Source organism: Heteronotia binoei, chromosome 21, assembly GCF_032191835.1.
Source record: "Heteronotia binoei isolate CCM8104 ecotype False Entrance Well chromosome 21, APGP_CSIRO_Hbin_v1, whole genome shotgun sequence".
In the NCBI taxonomy this organism is placed as follows: domain Eukaryota; kingdom Metazoa; phylum Chordata; class Lepidosauria; order Squamata; family Gekkonidae; genus Heteronotia; species Heteronotia binoei.
In genome coordinates, this window is record NC_083243.1 from 137850792 (window position 1) to 137878565 (window position 27774).

The 27774-nt window shown below is 41.0% G+C and overlaps 1 protein-coding gene across 2 annotated transcripts in view; it reads left to right on the plus strand.

The window, feature by feature from the left end:
* SPON1 (spondin 1) overlaps window positions 1-27515 on the plus strand; it is a 686539-nt gene extending 659024 nt beyond the window's left edge. Inside the window, exons 9-16 of one of the 2 annotated variants that reach the window (XM_060261720.1) lie at window positions 9703-9843; window positions 10604-10682; window positions 16532-16714; window positions 16807-16977; window positions 19610-19777; window positions 22482-22646; window positions 24436-24684; window positions 26813-27515. In XM_060261720.1, the coding sequence (XP_060117703.1) occupies window positions 9703-9843; window positions 10604-10682; window positions 16532-16714; window positions 16807-16977; window positions 19610-19777; window positions 22482-22646; window positions 24436-24684; window positions 26813-26976 (1320 nt within the window). In that variant the 3' untranslated portion in view covers window positions 26977-27515. Of the gene's footprint in view, window positions 1-9702; window positions 9844-10603; window positions 10683-16531; window positions 16715-16806; window positions 16978-19609; window positions 19778-22481; window positions 22647-24435; window positions 24700-26812 lie in introns of both variants that reach the window. The other variant, XM_060261719.1, reaches the window with a different exon arrangement.
* The last annotated feature ends 259 nt before the right edge of the window (window positions 27516-27774 follow it).

The window sequence follows — 27774 nt, forward strand, 5'->3', positions numbered from 1 at the left end:
AGCTAATAGTACAGTCTTGACTTAAAACCAAGTTTAACAAACTATGCCTCAACAGGGATGTCCTATCAGTTCAAAGCCCAATAATCCCAGATCTCTGGAATGGGAGGAGGCCTAATAGCAGGTGATGCCCGCTGCCTCAACTTAAGCCCTATTTTACAGGCACTGTGGAACAGAAGCAAGTCCCTCAGGGCCCAGATTAGGGTTGCCAAGTCTAACTCAGAAACTATCTGGGGACTTTGGAGGTGGAGCCAGTAGTCTTTCACATTCCCTAAAGTAAATAAGTAAAAATCCAGCAGTGCAGTTCCCCTGAATACAGTCTTCATTTCCTCAACCCCAAGCAGCTGCACGTCCCCTGTACACTCTCTCTCTCTCTCTCTCTCTCACACACACACACACACACACACACACACATACACACACAGAAACCAAAATAAACAGTTTGCAATTCCACACTTATGTGGACTCACTGGGACAATTTACTCACAAGTTGCTGAAGTTCCAAGTTCTTCAGACTAACACAGGGAAACCAAAGGTCCTAGTTTACTCTTTACTATGCGAATGACCTCTGAAAAGATTGTAAAACAAACAGAGGGTCTGGGCTGCTTTCACAGCAACTGAGAGCAGCCATGTTGTTCTGCTGGCTCACCCTGCTCCCAGTCAGTCTGGGTCCTAGATTTAAAGGCACAGACACACCATCTAAAAAATAAGCCATTCCAAGTGTCTTCTTAAGCCTTCCGAAGTGGAACAGCACATTGTGATTGTTGGGGCAGGGCTTCTCCCTGCCAGCCAGCTGACTGGGGGCAGAAAGGAGCCTGCAAAACTGGAAGATCCACTGCTGGGACCTGGGGATTGGCAAGCCTAGCCCAGATCTTCAAAGGGAGCTCATTCCACCAGGCAGGGGCCAGGGCTGAAAAGTCAAGGCAAGTTGGATGTCTCTGAGGCCAGGGAACACCAGAAGATGATGGATTGCTGATCTTAAGGACTTGTGGGGCTCAAATGGGGAGAGGTGGTCCTGAAGGTATGCTAGCCCCTGGCCATATAGGTCTTTAAAATTGAATTAATTAAATAAACAAATAAACATATGAGGAATACAAATAAAGGGCATTTCCATCTTATCATTTTCCTCACTTATAAGTTCCTTTTTCTTTGTGGGGGAGTAGGGCTGGTCCTGTTCTGCACATATTTTTCTCCCTTGATTACACTGGTTTGTGTCAGCCATATCTCCCTACAGATCTAAACTGCAGGTTTTTATTCCAGACATAAACCAATGTAATATTGAACTGACCACTAAAAACAGCAAAATGTGTGTAGAGCAGAACCTTCCACCCCCCCACCCCCACCCCCCAAAAAAAGAAACAGGACATTTCAAGCAAGGAAAATGAGAATGCAGAAAAGGCGAGAAAAGAAACGGGCCTCATAATTTGCCAAATCACTTTTAATGGTGCACTTTTTGAGAACTAAATTGGTGCACAGTAATGATGAATGGATCATAAACACAGCAAAATTCTTTATTGATGAACATAGCAGGGTGCTTTGAAGAACCTCTACAATAACTTTCCAAAGCAACGAGAATGATCAAGGGCCTGGAGGAAGAACCCTATGAGGAAAGGCTGAGGGCCTTGGGAATGTTCAGTCTAGACTGAAGGGGGGACATGATTGCGCTCTTAAAATGTTTGAAAGGCTGTCATTTAGAGGAGGGTCCTACAGGAAATCAACCCTGACTATTCCCTGGAAGGTCAGATGTTGAAGCTGAAGCTCAAATACTTTGGCCACCAAATGAGAAGGGAGCACTCACTGGAGAAGATCCTAATGCTGGGAAAGACAGAAGACAAAAGAAGAAGGGGATGGCAAAAGATGAGATGGCTGAACAGTGTTACTGATGTAACTAACACAAATTTGAGCAAACTTTGGAGGATGGTGGAAGACAGGAGGGCCTGGCGTGGCTTGGTCCATGGGGTTGCAAAGAGTCAGACTCGACTGTGCGACTGAGCAACAAAGAAAATGAAGTTGTTCCATTTGACAGCCAAGGATAGGACCTGAAGCAATGGGCTCAAATTACAAGCTGAAAAGTACGATTCACTGCTGGGCTTTGGAAATAGTAATAGCACAAGTCAATGGGAGCCAGTGGGGACATTAATTTGCCCCAATGCTCCAGCACAATTGTAAAAACAAAAAACCTGCTCAAAACTGAATGTTTGGTGGAAAAAGGCTTCCGGTTTTGGTCATAGAGGATTGAGCTGCTCTTCAGCAGACGGGCAGATCAGAACCTCTGTTCTGGGCAGAGAAGGTGACTTCAACACCTGCTGCCTACCCCTTCCAGGTAGGGAGGGGGCCAAGAAATGCATGTGAAGTTCTGAGGGGATTTACTTTGGCTGATGAGGAACTCCAGTGGGGTTTCTTTTTGGCTTTGAAGAGTCCCCCAAGAAGGATTGCATTCCATCATCTACAGAGGATCTCTGAGGCCATTAATTGGCTTAAATCCACCAAGATACAAAGCTTCTATGAGACTGATTATGGAGCAGTGCGAAGAAGGATAAAAGAATTGAAGGTAATAGATTAATATCTATCACTCCGGTGTGAATAAAAGACTAAATAAAACTAAAAGCAAAGGTCTGGAGCCAGAAAAGTAATAATATATCTAGGAATGTAAAGGAGGGGCTGAAATTGGGACTTTAAAATTGTGAGAAACAAGCTTAAGAGGAAAAATAGTTGTTTGACATACCTGCGGTTTGAACAGAAAGCTTCTCCCAGAAGATCTGATCTGGTGACTACAGTACAGGAAGTTTTATCATTGAAACAACGTGTGACTTCAAAACCATAGAAAACGAGACTTCGTGTCAAGAAAGGAAGGAAGGTAAAGGACGGCGCCATTAAGAGAAGGGAAAAATAACAAGTCCTCCAGCCCTCTCCAGTACCCAAAACCATAGAGAAGTATCAGACGCCATTAAAAGAAGGTCAAAATTTTAAAAGTTAATAAAAAGAAATTTGGACATTGAAAAATAGCAGAGCAGGCAGATATCATCATTAAAACGTAAAAAACTATTGGACTATATACTTAAAACTAATTTTGGTGCTGTTTTGGAGTAAAAAGGAAAAAAGTTTTTAAACTGATAGAAAAACTGTGGCTGCCATTTTGTGCAATTTAAAAAAAAATTAATATCTTGATTTAGGAGCATCGGAGAATGGCAGTTTGGGGTTTATTTAACAGGGCATGATCTAATCTATAAGACTGTGTGCTCAAAATCTGAATTTGAGAGGGACTTCTGGGTTTTGGTCATGGAGGACTGAGCTGCTCTTCAGCTGGCGAGCAGATCAGAACCTCTGTTCTGGGCAGAGTAGGTGATCTTAACACCTGCTATCTACCTCTTCCAGGCAGGGAGGGGGCCAAGATATGCTTACTAAGTTCTGAGGGGATTTAACTTTGGCTGATGAGGAAATCCAGTGGGGTTTTTTGGCTTTGAAGAGTCCCCCGAAAAGGACTGCATTCAATCATCTACAGAGGATCTCTGAGGCCATTAAATTGGCTTTAATCCACCAAGATACAAAGCTTCTTTGAGACTAATCAACATCTGATAACCAAGAGAGCAGTGCACAGAAGGATATCGTAATAGAAGGTAAAAGATTTATATCTATCACTCCGGGACAAATAAAAGACTAAATAAAAATAAAAACAAAGGTCTGGATCCAGAAACATAACACTATATCTAGGAGGATAAAGGAGGGGTTAAAACTGAGACTTAAAAATTTGGAGAATTAAGACTAAAAGAGGAAAAACAAATATTGTTTGGAATACCTGTGGTCTGAATAGACAACCCCTCCAAGAAGATTTGCTGAGCTGGTGACTATAATACAGGAAATATCATTGAAATAACGTGAGACTTCACAACCACTGAAAACAAGACTTCGTGTCAAGAAAGGACGGAAAGTAAAGGAAGGCACCATTAGGAGAAGGGAAAAATAACAAGTCCTCCAGCCCTCTCTGGGACTCAAAATCATAGAGAAGTATCAGCTGCCATTATCAGAAGGTCAAAACTTTAAAAGTTAATAAAAAGAAATCTGAACATTTAAAAATAGCAGAGCCGGCAGATATCATCATTAAAAGGTAAACTCTATTGGACTATATACTTAGAATCAACTTTGGTGTAGTATTGGAGAAAAAAGAAAAAAAAATTGAACAGACAGAAAAACCGTGGCGGCCATTTTATGTATTTTTTTCTAAAAATATATATATATCTTGATTTAGGAACATCAAAGAACGGTGATTTTGGGCTTATGCAACAGGGCACAATCTAATCTACAGGACTGTGTATTTAAAATTTGAATTTGGGAGGTCAGCTTTTGAACCTATTTAAAGCAACAGACAAACTGTGATGTCAGGGCAAAGATTAGCAGCAAAGCAGATGCAAACAAGGGCTGGGTCACTTCAAGAAGAGAAAATGGCTAAATTTAAAACTGATAAGACTGAAAAAGCAGGATGGCAAGAAGCAATGGATGCTATGGAAACAAGATTGGCAAAGATAATTAGAGAAACAAAAACAGATCTAAAAATAGAACTTAAAAAAGTTATTGAGACCAGTGCAGAAGAGGTTAAAAAAGACATTGAAGATCTCAGAAAAGACTCACAAGCAGCTCTACAGAAAGTGCAGAAGGTAGAAGAAAAGGTGAAAGACCTAGATACAAGAATGGATCATGCAGATTCCACTATGCAAAAAATGCAGGAGAAAGCATTATTAGCTGGTTGTAAATTAATGGAGAACCAAATACGGTTAAGAGGGGTGCCTGAGTCTACTACTACTGATTTAAGGCCATATATAATTGAAATTATTGCTAATTTTTAGGAGAAGACCCAGAAGGAACTGATCATTATTATGATTATATCTACAGAGTAAATTCGGAATATGCAAAAAAAAAAAAAATAAGTTACTAAGAGATGTGGTGGTAAGATTGGTGACAAGAGATATGGTGGGAAGGATTCTTGCTAAACAATTCAAGAGCCCACTGGAGGTGGAGGGCAGTAAAGTAAGAATTATGAAAGAACTGCCAAGGAAAGTCATTAGTGACAGGAGACTTTATAGAAGATTGACAGAAAAACTGAGAGAAAAAGAAATAAGATGTAGATGGGAACTTCCAGAAGGTCTGAGTTTTGAATTTAAAGGACGAAGATTTACCATCTTAACCGCTCAACAAATGACAAAATTTCTGAGTGAACATAAAGACTTTGGGGAATCAGATTAAGTAGAAAAATCATTATGGATTACAAACTAATATTTTGGAATATAAATGGATTTAACTCGCCACAAAAAAGAAGGGCAATTTTTCATTGAATTGGGAAACAAAAATGTAATATAATTTGTCTACAAGAAGTACACATCAAACAAATGGATTACAATTTTTTATGGAATAAACAACTAGGCGTGGAATTATTTTTATTGGCCAAAAAGAAAAAAAAGGGGGGTAGTTTTTATATTAAACAAGAACTAGACCTGAAATTAATCTTTAAAGATGATGGTCGATATATTGCGGTAGAAGTGACACTGAATTACAAATGAACTTTGCTGTTGGGAGTATATGCTCCAAATGGAGCAAAAGACTTTTTTTAAAAAAAGAAATAATGCAACAATTAGACCAAGTGGTATACGATCAAATTATGATAATGGGAGATTTTAATGGGACAGTGAAAAATACTTTGGACAGAATGAGGGAAAAAATAATGAACGGAAACTACCAAAATCATTTTTTGAATTGGTAAAACAAGAGAGCTTAGAAGACATATTGAGGGAATTAAAACCCAAAGAGCGTGACTACACTTATTTCTCAGCAAGGCATAATTCCTGGTCAAGAATTGATATGATTTGGGGTGCAAAAGATCTTGGACTTTTAACGAAAAAAGTAGAGATACTTCCTAAAATAAGAGCAGACCACAATTGATATGATTTGGACCACAAAAGATGTTGGACTTTTAACAAAGAAAACAAAGATATTTCCTAAAATAAGAGCAGACCATAATCCAATATTGTGGTCTGCAAAATCAGGGAAAAAGACTCTAAGATTGCAGATAAATGAGGATTTGCTACAGAAGCAGGAAATAGTGGTTTCTCTCAAAAAGGAAACTAAATGCTTCTTCCAAATAAATGAAAAAGAAGATACCCATTTTCTAATTGTGTGGGATGCATATAAAGCAGTAATGAGGGGCATTTTGATTACATTGAACAAGGATAAAAGATCCAAAAATAAACAGATGATGGACATTCAGAAAGAAATTGGCAAAAAAGAGAAAGAGCTTAAAAAATGACCTGGGAAAAAGAAGATTATAAGAGAAATTACAATACTATAAAGCCAACTGAGCCATTTGCTGAATAAAGAATTGGAATGGAATTTAAAAAGACTACAGCAGAAATCTTTTGAAGGTGCGAATAAACCCGGAAAATATCTTGCATGGCAAATGAAAAAAAGTAGGGAGAATAAAGTAATTAACAAAATTGTATCTGGAAAAAAAAGACATTGTTGACCATGAAGGCATTAAAAGGGAATTTTACAAATATTATGCCAAGCTGTTTAAAAGCCAAAATGTTGGTAGAAAAAGAATTGATGAGTATCTACAGAATATTAAGGTCAACTCATTAACAAAAAACATGGAGAATCTGTTGAATAAACCAATTGAGAGAGGAGAAATAGAAGAGGCAATCAACTTTATGAAATTAGGAAAGGCACCTGGTCCAGATGGCTTCACGGCAAAATTTTATATAAAGTTCTTGCTGAGATGCTATTACCAAAACTTCAGACATTGATGAACACTGTAAGATTAGATGGGAAAGTTCCTAGTACATGGAAAGAAGCAGTAATCTCTTTGATACCAAAAGATGACAGAGACGCCACAAATGTGAAAAATTACAGACCAATTTCATTACTAAACAATGACTATAAAATATACACAAGGTTCTTAGCAGAACGCCTTAAACAGCATTTGAACAGTTCTATTAAAGAAGAACAAGCAGGATTTCTTCCCAAGAGACAAATCAGAGACAACATAAGGACAGTTATAGATATTATTGAATATTATGAAAAACACCCTGAAAAAGTAGCATTATTTTTTGCAGACTCAGAGAAAGCATTTGATAATATGCATTGTGACTTTATGTTTGCAGTGATGGAGAAATTGAGACTGGGAGAAAATTTCATTAGAATGGTAAAGGCGATATATTCTGAACAATCAGCAAGGCTCTGCATTAATGCAGACTTAACAGAAAAAATGATGGTAAATAAAGGAACAAGATGAGGCTGCCCTCTATCTCCACTGATATTTATAATGACTTTAGAGGTTTTGTTAATTCAAATCCAAGACGATAAAGAGATAGAGGTTTTTCTTACAAGTACAGAGCATTTGCAGATGACGTGATGTTTATAAATGAAAATCCCACTCATGTAACACCATTGCTGTTTCGTAAGATACAATAATATGGAGAACTGGCAGGTTTTTATATAAATAAAGAAAAATCAAAAATTTTGTGTAAAAATATGATAAAAAGCAAACAGGAAGAACTACAGCGATTAACAGAGTGTGAAATTGCTTCAAAAGTAAAATATTTAGGTGTAGAAATAACAACGAATAATATTGATTTGTATAAAAACAATTATGAAAAACTTTGGCACAAGATCAATGGAGATATGATTAAATGGAACAAACTGAACCTGTCTATGCTGGGTAGAATCTCTGCAATTAAGATGAATGTTTTACCGATAATTATGTTCCTGTTTCAAACAATCCCAATAGTGAAAGACAATAAACAATTTGATAGATGGCAAAGGAAACTTTCAGAATTTGTATGGGCTGGGGAAAAAACTAAGAATTAAAATGAAAATTCTGACTGATGCGAAAGAAAGAGGTGGATTCCAACTGCCTAACTTAAAGCTGTACCATGATGCAGTTTGTCTGGTGTGGATTAAGGAATGGATGACATTATCAAATAGAAAGTTATTGACATTAGAAGGACATGGAAATGTCTTTGGATGGCATGCTTATATGTACTATTGGAAAAATAAGATGGATGGTTTCTTCTCACATCACTATATCAGAAACAATTACAATGGAGGCTCAGGTGGCAGCCACTGTTAGATCTGCCTTTTTCCATCTTCGGCAAGCACGGCAGCTGGCCCCTTACCTGGACCGCAGCGACCTAGCGACGGTAATCCATGCTACGGTCACCTCAAGAATAGATCACTGTAATGCTCTCTACATGGGGCTACCCCTGACGCTAACCCGGAGACTACAACTAGTGCAGAACGCTGCGGCACAGCTGTTAATGGGGCTACCACGACGGGGGCACATTCAGCCAGTGCTGAGAGAGCTGCACTGGTTGCCTGTTGTGTTCCGAGTTCGCTTCAAGGTGTTGGTATTAACCTTTAAAGCCCTTTATGGTCAGGGACCTGCCTATCTACGGGACCGCCTTTCCCCATATATCCCCCAGAGAGCACTGCGATCAGGGACAAAAAATCTGCTGTCTGCCCCTGGCCCAAAAGAAGCCAGGCTATGTGCAACAAGATCTAGGGCCTTCTCGGTGGCAGCACCAGAACTCTGGAACACCCTCCCAGAAGCTATAAGGGCCCTGCGGGATCTGTCGGCGTTCCGCAGGGCCTGTAAGACCGAACTGTTTAGACAGGCATTTCTGGTTGACTGAAAATGAGCTGCCACCGGACATCCTACAGAAGCTGGTGGTCATAGTCAGAACCCAATACCGCCAGACTGGATCGAGATAGCGTAATAGTTTTAAACTGATAAATGTATTATGGTTTTATATGTTTTATGGAATGATTGTTTTTATGATACTGTAAGCCGCCCTGAGTCCGCTTGCGGAGAGGGCGGGATATAAATGCAAAGTAATAAAGAAAGAAAGAAAGAAAGAAAGAAAGAAAGAAAGAAAGAAAGAAAGAAAGAAAGAAAGAAAGAAAGAAAGAAAGAAAGAAAGAAAGAAAGAAAGAAAGAAAGAAAGAAACGATGTATGGATTACAGTTTAAAAAACATGATTATTGGATTATAACCTTTTTTTCTTATTCCTAATGACTAAGAAGAAATATAATGAAGACGGATTATAACTTTTGAGTTGTTTGGAGGAAGATTTTCTAATGGACAAAGTTTATCACCTTATAACAATTTAGATTAAATAATAATACAGGGATGTTTGATAAGGGGGCATGCACTGCTGGGGGTCACTAAAGGGGGGTGGTGGAGAAAATGTTATATATGTGTACTAATATTTAATGACAAATGAAGATATATTACATATATATTACAATAAATTACAATATATTACAATAAATGATTTAAATACAAAACTGAATGTTTGGTGAAACTAAAGTGCAACATACATATGGGGAAGTTCCACATAAAAACAGGCAATGTGGAATGTTCACCCCAATCATACCATCCTCAGAGGTGCCAGAAATTACTGCTGCTCTAGGGTAAGATTGTGCCACTGTTTCAAAGGCATCCACTTGTTTTTTGAGTTCAAAATTTAGCATTGCCTTTGGGGAACAATACATTACTAACACATGTATCTGTTTAGTTCCAGTGGCTACTGTGGTAGCAGAAAATACTCTGGTAGCAAATTCTCATAATACATCTTAAAGTAATTGGATTGTTCAGTATAATGTGTCTAATTATTTGCTTCTGTTATATCTGGTAAATGTTTCTCTTTTTGACTGCAGTCGCCCAACAAACCAACAGTGCCTCAAGAGAAGATAAGACCTCTCACAAGCCTTGATCATCCCCAGAGTCCCTTTTATGATCCAGAAGGAGGTTCCATTAAGTCAGTAGCCAGAGTTGTCATAGAAAGGATTGCACGGAAGGTACCAGTATAAAATGCCAAATAGAGATATGAAATAGCAAGCCAAATATCTGGTCCAAAGATATGCCAGTCATTGTTTATTTGTTTACTTCATTTATCATTCTCCCCAATGGGGATCAAAACCAGTTTACATTATTTGCCTCTTCTCAGTTTTATTGAGCCAGAATATATGGTTCTATTGACCATTAATAGAGTTTTCAAACAGAGTTGCCAGCTCCATGTTGGGAAATACCTGGAGATTTTTTTTGGGGGGGGGAGGTGGGATGGGACTTCAACAGGGCATAATGACAGAGTCCAATATCCAAAGCAGTCATTTTCTCCAGGGGAACTGATTTCTGTCATCTGGAAACCATGTCTCTCTGACTGCATGTATTAAAAGCAATATATTACATCATATCATAACATCCAATATTTTCCACCATGAGCAGCATTTATTTTAAATCATAATAATGACATTTTCAACTTTCTTTCATATCTTAGTTTGCCAGTTCTCGCTCATACTTTTTTTGGGGGGGGGGGCGTTGGGGAACTCTTGGTATCCCTCAACATGCAGAAGAGCAAGATAAACTCTGAGACCTTTGCTTGCTAGGATGTTTTATGGGGCATAAGCTTACATGGCCTTGTGAAAACAAACAGGTCTACTATGATTATGAGAGTCCAAGAACGCAGATCTTGTTTGTACATATTTTGGCACTTGATTTCCCATCCCAATGCCCATAACTATATTATTTCCTCTGCCAATTTAAATGTTTTCTTTGCAGGGAGAACAGTGCAATATTGTTCCTGATAATGTTGATGACATTGTCGCAGATCTTGCAGCAGAAGCTCCGGAAGATGAAGGTACTTTTTAATTACAATGTTCTTGTGTGTGTTTGTGTTTTGTTTTATCCTCCAATGTGACTACTCTATATTTTATGCCTTCCACATTAGTATAAAAAGGGGAGGAGAAAAAAAATTCTCAGCCATTTGTGGTAGAAGCCAGAATCATTACTTGATAAAGACCCATAGTGATAGTATCAGCAGGAAGATTGCCGGGAACTAGACTGTACTAATTTTAAAGACACTTAATCCCACTAACTTTGTTTTCCTGTGCTAGTTGGTCTTCATCAAGCTCTTATATTTCCCCCCCATCTAGCTGCTTTTTAAATTTATGTTTATTATTAATGATTATGCATCTTCAAGGACAATCTGCTTCCCTTGGAAGAATTCAGATGAGGGGAGGGATAGGAGCAGCTGGCGCCTATGTTCTAGTGTCTTATCTTTCTAAAGATGATGGAGTGTATTTTTCAAGTTAAAGGGATGGTTCATTTTCTGACTCCTTTCTCTCCCTCTGAATTTTAAGTGAGAGTTCACCACTTCAGTCTCATTCTGTCTGCTTTTTTTTCCTGGTATAGAAGCCATTTCTGTGTTGTCAGTAATGGCCTTTGAATGAATGTTATGATGTGATCACAATAGTACATTTATACGTATTTTTTTCCCTTTATGCTACTGCTAAACATTATCTTAACAATTGCAGAAACATTTTTACTGGTTTTTTTATAGTCTTTTTAAAATACCTGACATAAAAGCCTTATCCAGATTATGGGTTAGGAGAGCGACAGCAACATAGGAGTAGGGGTGTACATTCGGTTTGGCCAAACCGAATACACCCCCGAAAACAGCTGATTAGGCTGTTTTAAAACAGTATAGAGCCAAATCAGATTCTCTGATCTGATTCAGGAGCCGTATACTGCAGTTGCGAATTGCCGCCAAAATTCGGCGGCCATTTGGCCCCATTATACGCTATGGGCCATGGAAATCAATGGCAAAATAGGGTATACTTAAGTGCATCTGGGGGGCAGGGGGTTTGAGGTAGAGGCTCCAAATTTTCAGGAAAGCTTCAGGAGACTCTCTTCTACAGAACTCCCAAGTTTCAAAAGGATTGAAACAAGGGGTCCAGTTCTGTGGGCACCCAAAGAGGGTGCCCCTATCTCTCCATTATTCCCTATGGGCCATTGAAGTCAATAGCAAAATAGGATATAATGACGTGCAGCTGGGGGGCAGGGGGTTTGAGGTAGAGGCCACAGATTTGCAGGGCAGCTGCAAGTGCCTATTCTCTACATAACCCCCAAGTTTCAAAAAGATTGGACCAGGGGTTCCCATTCTAGGGGCACCAAAAAAGGCCCATTTCTCCCAATGGTGGGGAAAAAGCAAACAGTCAGTTTTACCACTGAAATAACAGTGGGGAAACTGATTCTGGGGAGCAGAGGGCTTGAGGGAGAGCCCCCACATCTGCAGAGCAGCTGCAGGGGCCTCTCCCTCACTGTCAGTGCCATGTCCCTGAGCAAAACCAGTGCCACCATGCTGCTGCCACTGGCACAAACAGTACATTAGATCAAACTAAAGAATCTCTCCCATTCAAACATTGAAGTGCAGGCTCTCTGCAAGGACTGCTGCACAGAACCAGTGCATTGAATGCACTACTGCCATGCAGCAGAAATGGGACATGAACTTCCTGCATGTCAAGCATCTGCCTACTGAACCACAGCCCTACAGAAGAAATACCTCTGTGGAATGCCTCAACACTCTACTTGTTGTTTGTCACTGAAACTGGGGCACTTGGGTTGTAAAAGAAGCTGATGAAAAAACAAAGCTGCTCAAGGGGAACCTGATGTGGCAATAAGTTGCATGGATATCACCTCTAGTCTTATTTTAAAAGCAAGTAACTTGGAAACCTGTCACTGCGCTATACTTATTCTATGTTCTGGCATGGCACACATCTGAAGAAAGAAGCATTCCTATCTATGATAATAAAGCTGAGAGACCAGTCACTGCAAAAATACTCGAGATCCAAGAATCCCCAGGACTTCATAGGAATGCTTCTTTCTTCAACCTATTTCTTCAAATACCCCTGAATCTGAATTTTTCCGATTTTTTTTCTTTGCATACCCCTACATAGGAGTTTATCCATGTATGCACTGCTGGTATATCTTTAATTCTTCAAAGTACAGGGAAACAGTACAGGAAATAATTACCAGCAGCTAGACATTAATTCATGCTGGAGAATGTTTGACTATCAACAAGGCTGTCTGAGGACAAGGGAACTCATTACTGTGGGCTAGTTGTGATGTGTATCTTCATGCAGCTCCCCATCCCCCGGAGGAGGCAGGAGTCCTCCGTCACCAGGTTTCACCACCCTTCTGCCAATCAGGTGCTCAGAGGGTTGGACTTACCTGGAAAAAGAGCAAAGACCAGTTGACATTACAGGAACATGTCTACATCACTTCCAACATGATGCAGAAGTGACATCATCACATCGGTGATGTTGTGGTGATGCTCTGGAATTTGGTCAAAACTTCTATTGTAGAAGCCAAATTTACCATAGAGGTTTTGCCCAAATACCAGAATGTTGTCCTGATGTTGCTGCATGATAATATCACTCCTGAGTCACATCAGAAGTGACATAGACACATCACTGCCGTGTTGGCTGGGCCTCCCTTCTGCTCTATCAGGCTTCACTTCTGCTCCAGGAGGGACCTGGCAACTCTACTTCTCTTGATCTTAAAAAGCAAAAAAAAACCCCACAAAAGGTAGTCCCATGTGCAAGCAGCAGTCGTTTTCGACTCTGGGGTGACATCACTTTCACAACATTTTCATGGCAGACTTTTTACGGGATGGTTGGCCATTGCCTTCCCTGGTCATCTACACTCTCCCCCCAGCAAGCTGGGTACTCATTTTACCGACCTCAGAAGGATGGAAGGTTGAGTCAACCTGGAGCCAGCTACCTGAAAACCAGTTTCTACTGGGATTGAACTCAGGTCATGAACAGAGGACTCCGACTGCAGTACTGCAGCTTTACCACTCTGCACCACGGGGCTCTTTTAAGTATGTGATTAAAAGTTTATTTACATTAGAAATATCCAAGTGGGCAGCTGTGTTGGTCTGAAGCAATAGAACAAAGTAGGAGTCCAGTTTCACCTTTAAGACCAACAAAGTTTTATACAGAACATAAGCTTTTGTCTGCTAGAAGCACACTAACAATCACCAGACCCAAAATTGTGCTTCTTTTAATCTGCTAACAAACATTTCCATGATTTTGTATAGTAATTCACTGCCCACTCTCTCTATATTTAGGACTGTTTGCCATTCCATGCTATTGTCTGATGAAGCGTGCTTCTAGCATTTGCCTATCATTTGCCTATCAATCTCGGATTTTGATATATTTATATATTTCGCTATATTTCCCCAGGAATTGAACCCTAACAAATGATGACTATACAAACTAAGCATGTTATTCCAACTTTATTATCCTGGAGAGCCAGTCTGGCACAGTGGTTAAGTGCGTGGACTCTTATTTGGGAGAACCAGGTTGATTCTCCACTTTTCCACATGCAACTGCTAGAACGGCCTTGGGTCAGTCATAACTCTCTCAGAGTTGTTCTGCTCAAGAGAGTGCTCAGAGAGCTCTCCTCATTTCCACCTACCTCACAGGGTGTCTGTTGTGGGGAAGGGAAGGGAAGGGAAAGAAGATTGTAAACCTCCCTGAGACTCCTTCAGGTAGTGAAAAGCAGGGTATAAATTCAATCTATTACCGTTTTTGCACACAGCTTACCTCGCAGTCACAATCCTGTTCCCTCTGCAGCGTCTGTCGGATTTCCCACCATCTGCGCCGGAGTTACAGGAAGTGCTGCGGCTTTTGTGTAGCAAACGTAAACTGGGTTTTAGCGGCTTACGTTTGCTACGCAAAAGCTGCGGCACTTCCTGTAACTTCGGCCCAGATGGTGGGAAATCCGACCAGACGTTGTGGAGGGAACAGGATTGTGACTGTGAGGTAAGCTGTGTGCGAAAACGGTCTATTCTTTTTTTCTTCTTCTCTACCTATATGTATGGACCAGCAACTTCCATTTCAGTATATCTGAAGAAGCATGTGCGCACACAAAAGCTTATACCTTGAATAAAACTTTGTTGGTCTTAATTGAATTTCCACTTTGTTTTACGTCTGATGTAACTCCAAACTGCAGCTCCCATTTGTGATCAAAATCCTATTGTTGTTCCTGTTGCTGTTGCTGTTTTTGTTCCAAGTAGCAGCAGCAGCAACAGCAGTAGTAGTCTGCAGAAAACAGTGGAGAGTGCTTAAGACAATTGAGAACAATTTTTAGAAATCAAAATGCTGAACTCTTTCCTAGCCAAAATGCCTCCAGAACAGCATGAAATGGGCATTTAAAGGTGTAAAAGACAATTGAAAGCAATATTTTAGAAATGAAAACCCTGAAATGTCACACTTTTGTTATACTATTGATTGTTTAAATAAACAATGTTGTTGTTTGTACTACTTTTTGCTTATTTCCCTCCATTGGGACAACTATACATTTATTCCTACTTTTTGCTTCCTGTAATTTAACCAATTTTTAAATCATAGGAGAACCCATTCTTTTATGCCATGACTGCTTAGTTTACTCAGCAGTCCTTGGTGAAGTAATTTGTAAAAAGCCTTTTGAAAGTCCAAATATATAATGTCACCATTATTTTCATGCTTGTTCACCTTCTCAAAGAGCTCCAAAAGGTTGGTGATTTAGGACTTCCCTTTGCAGAAGCCTTGCTGATTTGTTCCTCTGTGCAGAGGTGGCCCATCCATTAGGTGGGGAGGGGGTGCTAGGATGGGCCCTCCCTCCCGCCTCCAGGGCGATTGATATCACCCGGGAAGAGAGGCCCTGGAAGCCTCCTCCGTTGTACCCACCCACCCCCTTCTGCTGCTCCCATGGGAAAAGCCAGAGCGTGTGGAGGGCATGCGCGGCAGTGCAGAGAGGCTCCCGTTGCTCCACTTCCATTTCAGTTAAGACTGACATGGATAAGCTGTTAATACAGAGGACCAAATGGCCTTTCCTGGATTGAATCTATTGTTACAGGGTTTGCATTTGCAAAGGAAATTCCAATAGCTTTATTTTTCTTTAAGCCAAGAAGGCTTGACTAACTTCTAAAGGTTTAAAAAAAGGTTCTTTGATCAGTTCCAATTTAGAGAATGCCTTCAATCAAGACTGTATTGATCAGGAGTTCTAGTTTTGATGGAAACAAAGAAAAATATATGTTTACTCTCATTCTGGCAAAATGTGACTGGGGCATTGTGCTCCCATACTTCTGATACTTTTAAATTCTGAGACGTTGTGTAGGATGCTGCCATGCCCCCATATTTGTGTAAGCCAAAGATTTTTTTTGGGGGGGTGCACCCATAGCTGACATTAATTAGGGCCATTGGGCTAGGTAACAGAATGTGTACTTGTATGTGTGAGACTATGCACAAGTGCATATGTATAACTCTCTTAAGAGTGTGAATGGCAGGATGTTGAAAAACCAGTTCTGGGCATAAACGAAAATGTATAACAGAAAGTGATGGAAGACTATTAATAAAGAAAAAAGCGTGACAAACATGAAGAAGGCAGAGTGGACAATCAAAAGAGTATCAGGGAAGAACTCTACTTTGATTCTTTCTGAGTTTCTATTTGTTGCTTTGAAAGCCAATTTTCATGGTGGCTATTGTAATATCAGTATGTAATATTTGGTTTGCAAGACCTGAGCAAGGTAGTTAGTGATACAGCATTTTGGAGGTCAGATCCATGGGAAGTCAGATGCAACTTAACAGCCCATAACATACATTGTAATATCTTCTGGCAATAAATTCTGCAGATTAATTATGTCCATGTTTGTTTTTTTAGATGACACTCCAGAAACCTGCATCTATTCAAACTGGTCCCCATGGTCAGCCTGTAGTTCTTCCACCTGTGAAAAAGGCAAACGAATGAGGCAGAGAATGCTGAAAGCTCAGTTGGACCTCAGCGTGCCTTGTCCAGAAACTCAGGACTTTCAGCCATGTATGGGTCCAGGCTGCAGTGATGAAGGTAAAAAAGAGGGGAGATGGGATCCAGGTATGCTTCATTTCTTGGCTTAACTGAATTCAAGAAACAAGTGGGAATTGTTTCTGGTGTTTCAGATGGTTCTACATGCATGATGTCTGAGTGGATAACATGGTCCCCTTGCAGTGTGTCCTGCGGCATGGGAATGCGATCAAGAGAAAGATATGTGAAGCAGTTCCCTGAAGATGGTTCTATGTGCAAAGTGCCTACTGAAGAAACAGAGAAATGTATTGTAAATGAGGAATGCTGTAAGTATTTGATTTACTCATGAAAACTCTTAATTGTTATAAAACATTAAGTAAACTTCTCTTTAGGAAAAATGCTATTTGAATGGTCCCGTCTCACTGAAGCCATTGATGAGGTCACTCCCCAATGCCCTCTTCACTCCCATGGAAAAACATCCTCCTGGAACTTAGGGGGATGAAGCAGGAGCTTAGACAACTAGGGCGAGTTTGGCAGCGTGCTTATGAGGAAGCATCACAAACATCTCAGAAGGCATTTATGAAATCCTATGAGGTAGCGGTGAAGGATGAAAAGAGGGAATTCTATTCAGCCTCCATTGCATCCACTGGTTCATGCAGAGCACAGTTATTTAGGGTAATTTGGATCTAGGAATTTGGACATTAGTTCAGAGGCATTTATGCTCATTTTTTGTGGATAAAGTCATGTTGCTCTGTCACAACTTAACTGCCAGTGCTGATACAGTAAATGAACTGGAAGCCCCTTGGCCATCTTTGGGTTCAGTCTGTGATTCTTTCAGCCTGCTCTCTTCTGATGTTGACAGGGTCCTGAGTGCTATCAGACTGACCACAAGTTTACTTGACCCATGTCCCTCTTGGCTGGTCAAGGCTGGCAATGAGGGGATACAAGGCTCTATGAAGGAGGTTATCAACCTATCCTTGGAGACAGGGGAATTTCTGGAGGTCATCAAGGAAGCAGTGGTTGTACTGCTCTTGAAAAAGCCATCTCTGGATCCTTTAGATCCAGCCAATTACCACCCTATCTTGAATATACCATTTCTATGTAAGTTAATTGAGAGAGCAGTAGTTGAACTGCTCCAGGATTTCCTGAAGGATACATCTGCACTAGATCCTTTCCAATCAGGCTTCTGCCCAGGCCATGGGATGGAGACTGTACTGGTCACTCTGACAGACGATCTTTGTAGGCAGATGGATTGAGATGGGTTGGCACTGCTGTTCCTATTAGATCTCACAATAGCATTCAAAACAGTCAACTATGATCTGTTGGCTCACTACCTGGCCAACACTGGAATACATGGGGTAGCCCTTCAATGGCTTTCCTCCTTTCTCCACAGTTGGAAACAGAGGATAGCACAGGGTGAGGGGGTGTCCACTAGGTTCCCCCTAGTATGTGGAGTTCCTCAAGGGGCACTTCTTTCTCCAATGTTGTTAAACAACCAGCGGGCATGGAGTTTTGGGCTTGTGGATTACACCCAGCTATATCTGTTACTGGGCAACCAGTCAGCCAGTGTTCTGCAAAATCTAGCCAAGGGTCTAGAAGCTCATTAGGGTTTGTAGAATCTTTCGGGCTGAAGTGCCGTGTTCTACTGGAGAAAGTTTTCCTTCCAGATGTTTCGTTCTCAGCTGCGGAGAACATCCTCAGTGGCATTGCAGCCGGAGCAGGCGCTCTGACCTTCTCGGCTGCTGTGCATTGAGTGGGGCCAGGGCTGCTGGAGAGCTGCTATTTATAGGCTGGAGGGTGTGTGATGAAAGGGCAATTGGTTTGTGGTCTAGAAGCTGTTATGGGCTGGCTAAGGAAGAGCAGATTGAAGCTGAACCCATCAAAGAAGGAGATTATGTGGCTAGGAGGAACAGGGCTGGAGCTGGAGTACAGATTACCGACACTTGATGGGACACCACTTACACCGGCACCATTTGTTAAGAGCCTGGGTGTGACACTGGATACTGCTGTCTCAATGGAGGCCTAGGTTATGCATATTGGCAAGGTGCCATTTTTTCATCTATGCCAAGCCCAGCAATTAGCTTCCCTTCTGCCCCATTCAGACCTGGCCACTGTAATCCATGTGATGATCACCTCCGGATTAGCCTACAGTAACTCACTCTACGCTGACCTACCCTTGAGACTGGCCTGGAAACTCCTATGGGTCCAGAATGCTGTGGCACGAGACCTGCCGGGAATGCCACAGACAACACATCTACAACCTGTGCTGCACCTGCTACACTGACTTAAGGTTGAGTACCAAGTCAGATTCAAGATCTTGGGTTTGACCTTTAGGGCCCTGAGCGGTCTGGGACCCATGTATCTGCAGGACCATCTCCTCCACTATGTCCCTGGTTGAGCGTTACACTCTTCTAGTAGTAATCTGCTGGTGATCCCCGATCCTAAGGAGGCCCAGCTGTCCTCAACTAAGGCCAGGACTTTTTCTGTCCTGGCCCCAACCTGGTGAAACTCTCTGTCAGATGACAACCAGACCCTGCAGGTCCTTATACAGTTCTGCAGGGTCTGTAAGGCAGAGATGTTCCACCAAGCTTTTGATTAAGGACAGCAGTGGCTGGCACTTTTCCTTCTTTTTTTGTCCACCCACCTTCAGAAATTGCACTCCCCCCCCCCCCCGGTATGCTCTCATAGTTTGAAAGGAGAACTTAACTAATGGGATGCCATCATGGGTTTTTAGAGTTTTATTGGCTCAGCTTCTTGAAATGTTTTAATTGGAATTTTATTGATTTGTATTGTTTTATCTGTTGTACTTCACCCAGAGCCTGCTCTTGGCCAGGATGTGTGAATAATAATAATAATAATAATAATAATAATAATAATAATAATAATAATAATAATAATAATAATAATAATAATAATAATAATAATAATAATAATCTTCTGCCTTTATATGATGACTAGCTCCTAGCAGTTGCTTGGTGACAGAATGGGGGGAGTGGGATGAGTGCAGTGCCAGCTGTGGCATGGGAATGAAGAAACGGCATCGAATGATCAAGATGACTCCTGCTGATGGATCCATGTGCAAGGCAGAAATCACAGAAGCAGAGAAATGCATGATGCCCGAGTGCCGTAAGTATCTGCGATTTTTCAGTGTGTGCATGTGTTTGTGTCAGTCTATTTGTGATCATGTGCAACAGTAATCTGTCAAGGGCCTGCCAAAAATCTACCAGATGCCAAACATTAGCAGAACCCAGTATTAGCACTGTGCTGAATTTTTGTGAGTCTAGATTTCCCATGTAGGAGTTGCCATTAAGGAGGAAAGAAATCCCCACCCCCACCCCATGTAGGGGGAATAGCCTACTGTGCACTCTTCCACATGTTTGGTCATGCCTGCAAACAATAATTGTTTGTCTGATTTGTTGTGTAAGGAATATATTGCCTTCAAAATGGTGATGAGTTCTCTCTTCATTCAACAACTGCTTTTTGGCCAAAGTGTGAAAAGACACTTTTTGCAAGAAGCAAAAATTGCCCCTCCCCCCTCAGTTCAACACTACCCCAAAGTCACTTTTTGAAAGAAGGGCCACTTGTAAATGTTTACTATCTTGGTTGCATTTAGTAAGCAATCTAACAGGGAAGTTTTACAAGTATTAGTCTACTTATTTTATTTTTGAAGTTATGTTCCTACTTTGTTCAAAGCAATTTTAAAAATACATATTAAAATACAGCTGCTCATCACATGACCAATTAAAATAATTTCTAATAAGTAACATCAATTCCAATACAAATTAGCATTACCACAGAAATTTCTAGTTGCTTTAAATCATGCCTCCAACACACATATTAGTCTGAAAAACACTCTGGAAAATAGGACTGCTGCTCACACCCTGAGGAAGATTGTTAGTGAAAGAGCTCTCCTAACTTCATCTGGAAGCGCCATCTATAAAACTGAAGCCATAACAGATAAGGAACAAGACCTTGCTGCAGAGGTGTCAAATGGTTCAGAAGATGCTAAATTAGTGCATGGATCCATACAGCAAGAAGCTGCGCATCAGTTATGTGGGTCCAAAATCTTGAAAGGCTTTAAATAATGTAAGTCTGGAAGCAGCCAGTCCCTACTGTTAACCTTTGTCCACTGCTTGTTTTGGAAGTGCTCATTCTTCTCACAAGGTTATGCAAATAAGGTCTTGCTGCATTCTGCTATATTAGTGTGTGTGTGTGTTTTAATTTACAGGAGGGATTTTTGTTTTGCCTGAATTGGCAGAGCATTCAACAATAACATCCCATCTAAGATCCTGTTAAGCACTCAGAACCTAGAGTAGGCAGGTTCTAGGAGCTAGAAAGTCTGAATGCTGAAGCCAATCAGTGATGGAAGGCTTAAGCCTCCTGATTAGGCCTATTATGCACTCATAGCTTATTGCTGATTTTCACTTGTCGAGTTGTGCAGCTTGAATTTGAATGCTGTGTGTGCACTCTAAAGTTTTGACAGAGGAGAGGAGGGAAGGAAAGGGAGCACCCCAGCTGCCATTCACCTCAGTCAGCCAAACTCCATGGAGTAGAAGAAGGACAGTAATGATGACAGTTGAGGAAAAGGCAGCCTCTGAAGGACATTGAGGGTGATTGGCTGCCCTGCCACTGCCCAAAGGAAAACAGAAACAGTGCCATCCTAGGTGGGGAAGAAAGTTCTTCCAGTCACTTCTTTCTGCCTCCCAGTTTTTTAATATATTTTTTTGTTTTTGCTTCTTCCTTCTCCCCATTGTGTCCTGGGATTCAGAAGAAGTAAATAAACTGACCAAAGCCACCTATAAATGTGATTTAAAAAAAAAAAGATTGGATGGGCAGAAAAAAAATCACAGTGGGTGATGAGGTTGATGTCAAGGGTTGGGGGAGTTCAGGGAAGAAAATGCTGACATTTGCATTCTGCTCTTTGGTTTGCTTTGGATTTTAAGTGAAGCAAGAGAAAAACCAGCACAAAAGCACTCTCAGAAGACCCACGGAGACAGTGACTGGAAAGCAAACTGAGCTCTGAAGGCAGACCAATGCAAAACAAAAAAGAAAACTTGATGACACGCATGGTGAAGCAAGGCAAAATACCCATGCATAATAGGCACAAAGGGAAGACCTGATGGCATTCCTTAATGAAATTAGCTAGACTAAGGGAGGCAGCAGCTCTGGGAGATTCAAATCATACGTCTTTTGACTTCCTGTGAATGGAGGATTGTGTGCTATGGTAGGAACGCCACATCTGGAACTGAATCAGTATAGTCTACTCTGTGATACCATATCTAGATTCTACTACCTCATTCTACTGCATTGGCACACCCCACCTCTAATCCTAGCAAGAAAGGACAGAAAGCAGAGCTTAGTGAAGATGGAGTTTATTTAAATTAAAGTAGCTTATTTAAATTCCAGTAGTGGAGTGGGTTCAGGTGGGTAGCCGTGATGGTCTGAAGCAATAGAGCAAAGTTTGAGTCGAGTAGCACCTTTAAGACCAACAAAGTTTAATTCTGGGTATAAGCCTTCATGTGCATGGACTCAGACTTTGTAATAGTGCAGTGAGAAAGTGAAAATTCATTTATAATTACTATTTTCCATTTATTAATCTTTTCATGCCTTATACCCCCAGAAAAACTGTACTGTGTTTCTGGGAATATCTGACAGCAGCAAATTAAGTGGTTTTGCTATAAGTGTATTCTTCTTGAGCAAGTTCTTCCCACTATGCCAGTCCAGTTTTCAGAAAGCATTTCCAATCCCCTGTTGCTTGGATAGTATTTCTAAATTGTTGCTGTGTGTGAGCTAGACACACACACACAAACATTTCTTTCCTCTGAACTAGATACTATACCTTGTATGCTGTCCCCTTGGTCTGAGTGGAGTGACTGTAGTGTAACGTGTGGGAAGGGAATGAGAACACGACAGAGGATGCTGAAATCTGCTGCTGAGCTTGGAGACTGCAATGAGGAACTGGAACAAGTGGAGAAATGCATGCTACCAGAGTGCCGTAAGTTTAGCTGTTTGATGCTTAGAGGTTAATTTAACTCTGCCCATCCCCTTTTTCCTATTACCTGGCCAATTTAAGTTCCACTTGCTCAAACATAGGGTTGCCACCCCCCTGGCTGGATACAAAGCAACGCTTTCATGTATAAATTAGTTTCAATTGTGCTTCTGAAAGCTAACACAAATAAAGTTACTCTAACACAAAAATATAACTAGCCTTATCAAAATATATAGCAAATGAAACATCAGCAGGAGAAGAGCCAAACGCCTAATGACTTTAAAAAAAAAAAAGTCCAGAGGCATTTCCCTTTTTCTTAAGTCAATTTCATAGAAGATGCAGGTTCAGTCTCCCGTGAAGCAAATAGAACGAAGGACCACCTTAAGAACGCCAAGGGGAAAGAGTGAACGTCAGTTGGTCAATGTAGATTCTTAGATGTGCAGGAAACTTCTATTTTTACTGCATAAGAGTTAAACGAGGTATCCGGAAATTCAGAACCTTTCACCTTCCAGGCTTTCTCTAAGCACCAATCATGACAAGGCACTTCTCACTAAGATTCATAGCTTCAGGGGAGGGTTGTGGACTTACTATGGGTACTTACCAGGAACAGGAAGGAGGCCCAGACTTTGTCACTGGCACTGTAGCAACATCAGTTCCAGCATGTTCCAGAAGTGACACCACCACATCAGCAATGTTGGGGCAGCACTCTGGTATTTGGACTAAAACTCTATGGTAGAAAACAATTTTACCATAAAGCTTTTGCCCAAATGTCAGGACATTGCTGCAACATCACACCATGATGATGTCACTTCCTGTACACGTCATGTCATTATGTTGCTGGCAATGTAGTCTGGGCCTTCCTCTTATTCCTGGTAATTCCTGGTAAGTAGCTGCTGGTAAGTCCTGGTAAGTAGCCATTCCTGGTAATTCCACCTCCGCATTCCCCACTGGTTGCCAGGCAACCCCGTCAAACAAACTGTTAGTCTGATCATCCAGTCCTAAACAGTTTAGGACTGGATCCTAAACATCCAGTCCATATAAGCCCTTAAAGTCAGTGGGCTTAGATGGATGCAGCATTGCTTAGGATTGTACTGTTAACATGATGGGAACCTTGTATCAACACAGGAGACTGTGTAATTAACAAAACACCATTCCATACTAAGAATAATCAATTTCCCTCTAGAGACCATAGGTGATGAACAATGTGAAACTTTAAGATGTCTTAACTACTGCTGAGAAGTACTTAAAATGATGTTTATATAGCAAACCTCGGGTGCCCAAAGCCCTGTATGTAATTCTTTGATAGGCTGCTATTATCATTCCACTCAAGGAAAGTGTCAAGCATCTTGCAACAGACATCAAATAAAAGAAGTGCAAGAGTTCCATAATAATTCCTGGTATAGAACCTATTTCCCTTTATGCAATTCTGTACTGGTAAAATAGGACAGATTGTGCCAACTCTGCAGTAGTAAAAGAAAATCAGCACTGGGGCCTATATTGGAGTGCCCTTTTCACATTCAGAGTTCCAGCCAGAGTACTCTGAATTGACTCAAAGTAAAATTAAGGTGTTCTAGCTTTTAACAAGAAAAGAAAGATTTGCTACTCAAATCTAGTAGTATTCTATGACTGTTTGATTCAGCTTTTGAATGTTTCACTGTGAAATTTGCCATGAGATCAACAAGAAATGTTCATATGCTAGCAGATGCACTAAAAACAGGCAGATTCATCATTTGTCTTTATCTGCATTTCATTAGTCATGTTCACTCTAATATTATTCCTGTTTCTTTCTGTGCAGCTATTGACTGTGAACTAACTGAGTGGTCCCAATGGTCAGAATGCAATAAGTCTTGTGGAAAAGGCCATATGATCAGGACAAGAATGATTGAAATGGAGCCCCAGTTTGGAGGAGCGCCATGCCTAGAAACAGTACAGCGCAAAAAATGCCGAATAAGGAAATGCTTGAGAAATCCCAATATTGAGAAAAGGCGCTGGAAAGAGCCTCGGGAGAAAAGGAGAAGTGAGCAAGCAAAAGAAGATGTTGATGGTGAGCAATTTCCAGGTATGTGCAGTGCACATTGCTTCAGACAAGTTGTATAACCACAGACTATGGTTAAAACAGAAACAAACTGGTTCCCATCACTATAATACTAAGTTTTCCTGAGTGATAGATCACTGGAATGCTAAGTGCTTTAAATGAACTTGGCTTGTTTATAGTAAGTGTATTGCAAAATGAAATTAGAATAAAGCATGTAGAGAGTAATTTTTTAAAAGTTCATTTTAGATCTTTCCCAAAAATTAATCATGATTTTTCAAAGCCTTCTAGCCACCAGCAAAATCCACTCTACTAATACATGTTATTGATCCAGTCACAAGACTTAGATAATAAAAAGCTAGGTTATTTATTTATTTATTTGATTTATATCCCGCCCTCTCCGCCAAAGCAGGCTCAGGGCGGCTCACAGTATAAAATCACAACAAACAATTAAAATCAATACATATTATAAAATTGCACATTCTGTAGTTAAAACAGTCAAAATTTAATTTGGTGCTAATCTCTTTGGTGTTATATGTTTTCAGTGGCAACGGTATTTCTTCAGTTTCCTGCGATATAGGCTCTGCGTCAATTGAAAGTCAACCGGAAGAGAGCAGTCTTGCAGGCTTTGCAGAACTGGGCAAGGTTCTGCAAGGCCCTCACTTCCTCTGGCAGTTGATTCCACCAGCAGGGGGTGGCAATCAAGAAGGCCCTCTCTCTGGTGATCTTTAGTTTGGCCTCCTTTGGCCCGGGGATTACCAATAGGTTTTGAGATACAGATCGAAGTACCCTCTGGGGAACGTGTGGGGAGAGATGGTCCCTAAGGTAGGCAGGTCCTAGGCCATATAGGGCTTTAAAGGTAATAACCAGTACCTTGTAGTGAATCCGGTATACTATTGGCAGCCAGTGCAGTTCCCGCAGTCCCGGCTATATGTGCTCCCACCTGGGAAGCCCCGATAACAGCTTGGCTTCCCTGTTCTGCATTAGCTGTAGTTTCCGGGTTCGGCACAAGGGCAGCCCCAAGTAGAGGGCATTACAGTAGTCCAACCTCGAGGTGACCATTGCATGGATCACCATTGCCAGGTCGCTGCGTTCCAGGAAGGGGACCTACTGCTTCACCCACCTAAGATGAAAAAAAGTGGATTTAGCAGTGGCTGCTATCTGGGCTTCCATTGTCAGGGCAGGCTCCAGCAGCACCCCCAAGCTTTTGACCTTGTGCGCCATTGTCCATGGCGCATCATCAAATGCTGGTAAGGGGATTTCCCTGCCCAGACTGTCGCAAGTCAGGCAAAGGACCTCTGTCTTTGCTGGGTTCAACTTCAATCAACTCAGTCTAAGCCATCCTGCTATGGCTTGCAATGCCAGATCTAGATTTTCTGGGACATAGTCAGGCCAGTTGTCCATCAGTAGATAGAGCTGGGTGTCATCAGCATACTGACGGCAACCCAACCCCTACCTCCAGGCAATCCGGGCAAGGGGGCGCATGTAGATGTTAAACAACATTGGGAAGAGCACCACCCCCTGAGGCACCCCACAATTAAGTATGTGCCTCTGGGACAGTTCTCCCTCAATTGCCACCCTTTGTCCCTGACCATCTAGGAAAGAGGAAAGCCATTGCAAGGCCAATCCCTGAATCCCCGCATCGGCGAGGCGGCAGATCAGTACCCAATGGTCAACTGTATTGAATGCAACAGATAGGTCTAACAACATCAGTACCGCCAAAATCCAGATGCCGCTGGAAGTCATCCTCTGTTAGAAAACAATAGTCACTTTGTGTATTAGGCAAAACTAATCCATTCACATGGGCAATGTCTATGATTCAGAATGTGTTAGCTGTAGCTGAGATCTATGCCTCACAGACAGCTGCATTAAATTATTCATGCTAAGGAATTCCTATAGGAATAATCCATAGCCCAAGGAAATATGCAGTCTAGTCTGTACAGGTCTTAACATATGTTTATCTAACCATGAGATTTTAAAAGTTTGGAGAGGAGCTGAAGTAAACCATCAGTAATAAGTATAAGGAATTAAAAGACATATCTCATTAATCAAAACATATCAGTGATTCTCTCTCTACATTCAAAATACAATTCTGAGCAATGTCAATTGATCCTCAAAGCAAATCTCTTTTTATTTTTAGGCTGTAAGATGAAACCATGGACTGCTTGGTCAGAATGTACCAAACTATGTGGGGGTGGAATCCAGGAGCGGTTCATGACAGTAAAGAAGAGATTCAAAAGCACTCAGATCACCAGTTGCAAAGATAAGAAGGAATTAAGAGCCTGTAATGTTCACCCTTGTTAGCAAAACCGGAGGCTTTTTAAATAACGCACTCTGAGATAAATGTAAAATCAACTTTGATTTGATTTTTTAAGAAAAGATATAAATTGTGTATATTAGTTATCATTTTTGCAGTGTGGTTTGCTTATTAGTCTTGCTGGTGCAAGAAATATATTTTATAAATATTTCCTCACAACAGAATGCTGAGAGTTGCTCCAGCTAGCCCTTAATGCATAAAACTAGTGACATCATTGTGAAATCCTGTAACTTGGAAATTATAGACATCTCTGTGGATATACCATGGTCATAGAAATATTCCCTGTAAATACATGGGATGCATGCATACATGACATTGCAAACTTAACTATCTATTTGGATCCAGTTTCAGAATATCCAAAGCAGTGCCTCTGTGATTATAAAACTGTGCCAAGGAATTATTTCAATAATGCTGGTTCAATAATACTACAGGTGCATATTTATCTTTACCATCATGATGTAAAAACTGTATTTATAGCAATTCTCTGACAGCTTATTCTTCCTTATTGAAAATGCTAGGGCCCCCACATTGTTCTTCCCACATTGAAAAGCAAAAGCACATTTAAATTATTCACATATGAATAGCCCAGTGGTAGGGAACCTTTGTTGTCTGCATGTCACATATAAATTAGCCAACACATATTTGCACAAGAGTTTGTGCTGAGTGGCCAAGAACAGTCAGATAAACCCTCTCCATGCAGTTTGGGTAAACCACTCTGCAGGAGCTGTGGAGGAAACCATGGACTTCAAGAAGCTGAACCCACAGAAATGTACAATGTATTGCTT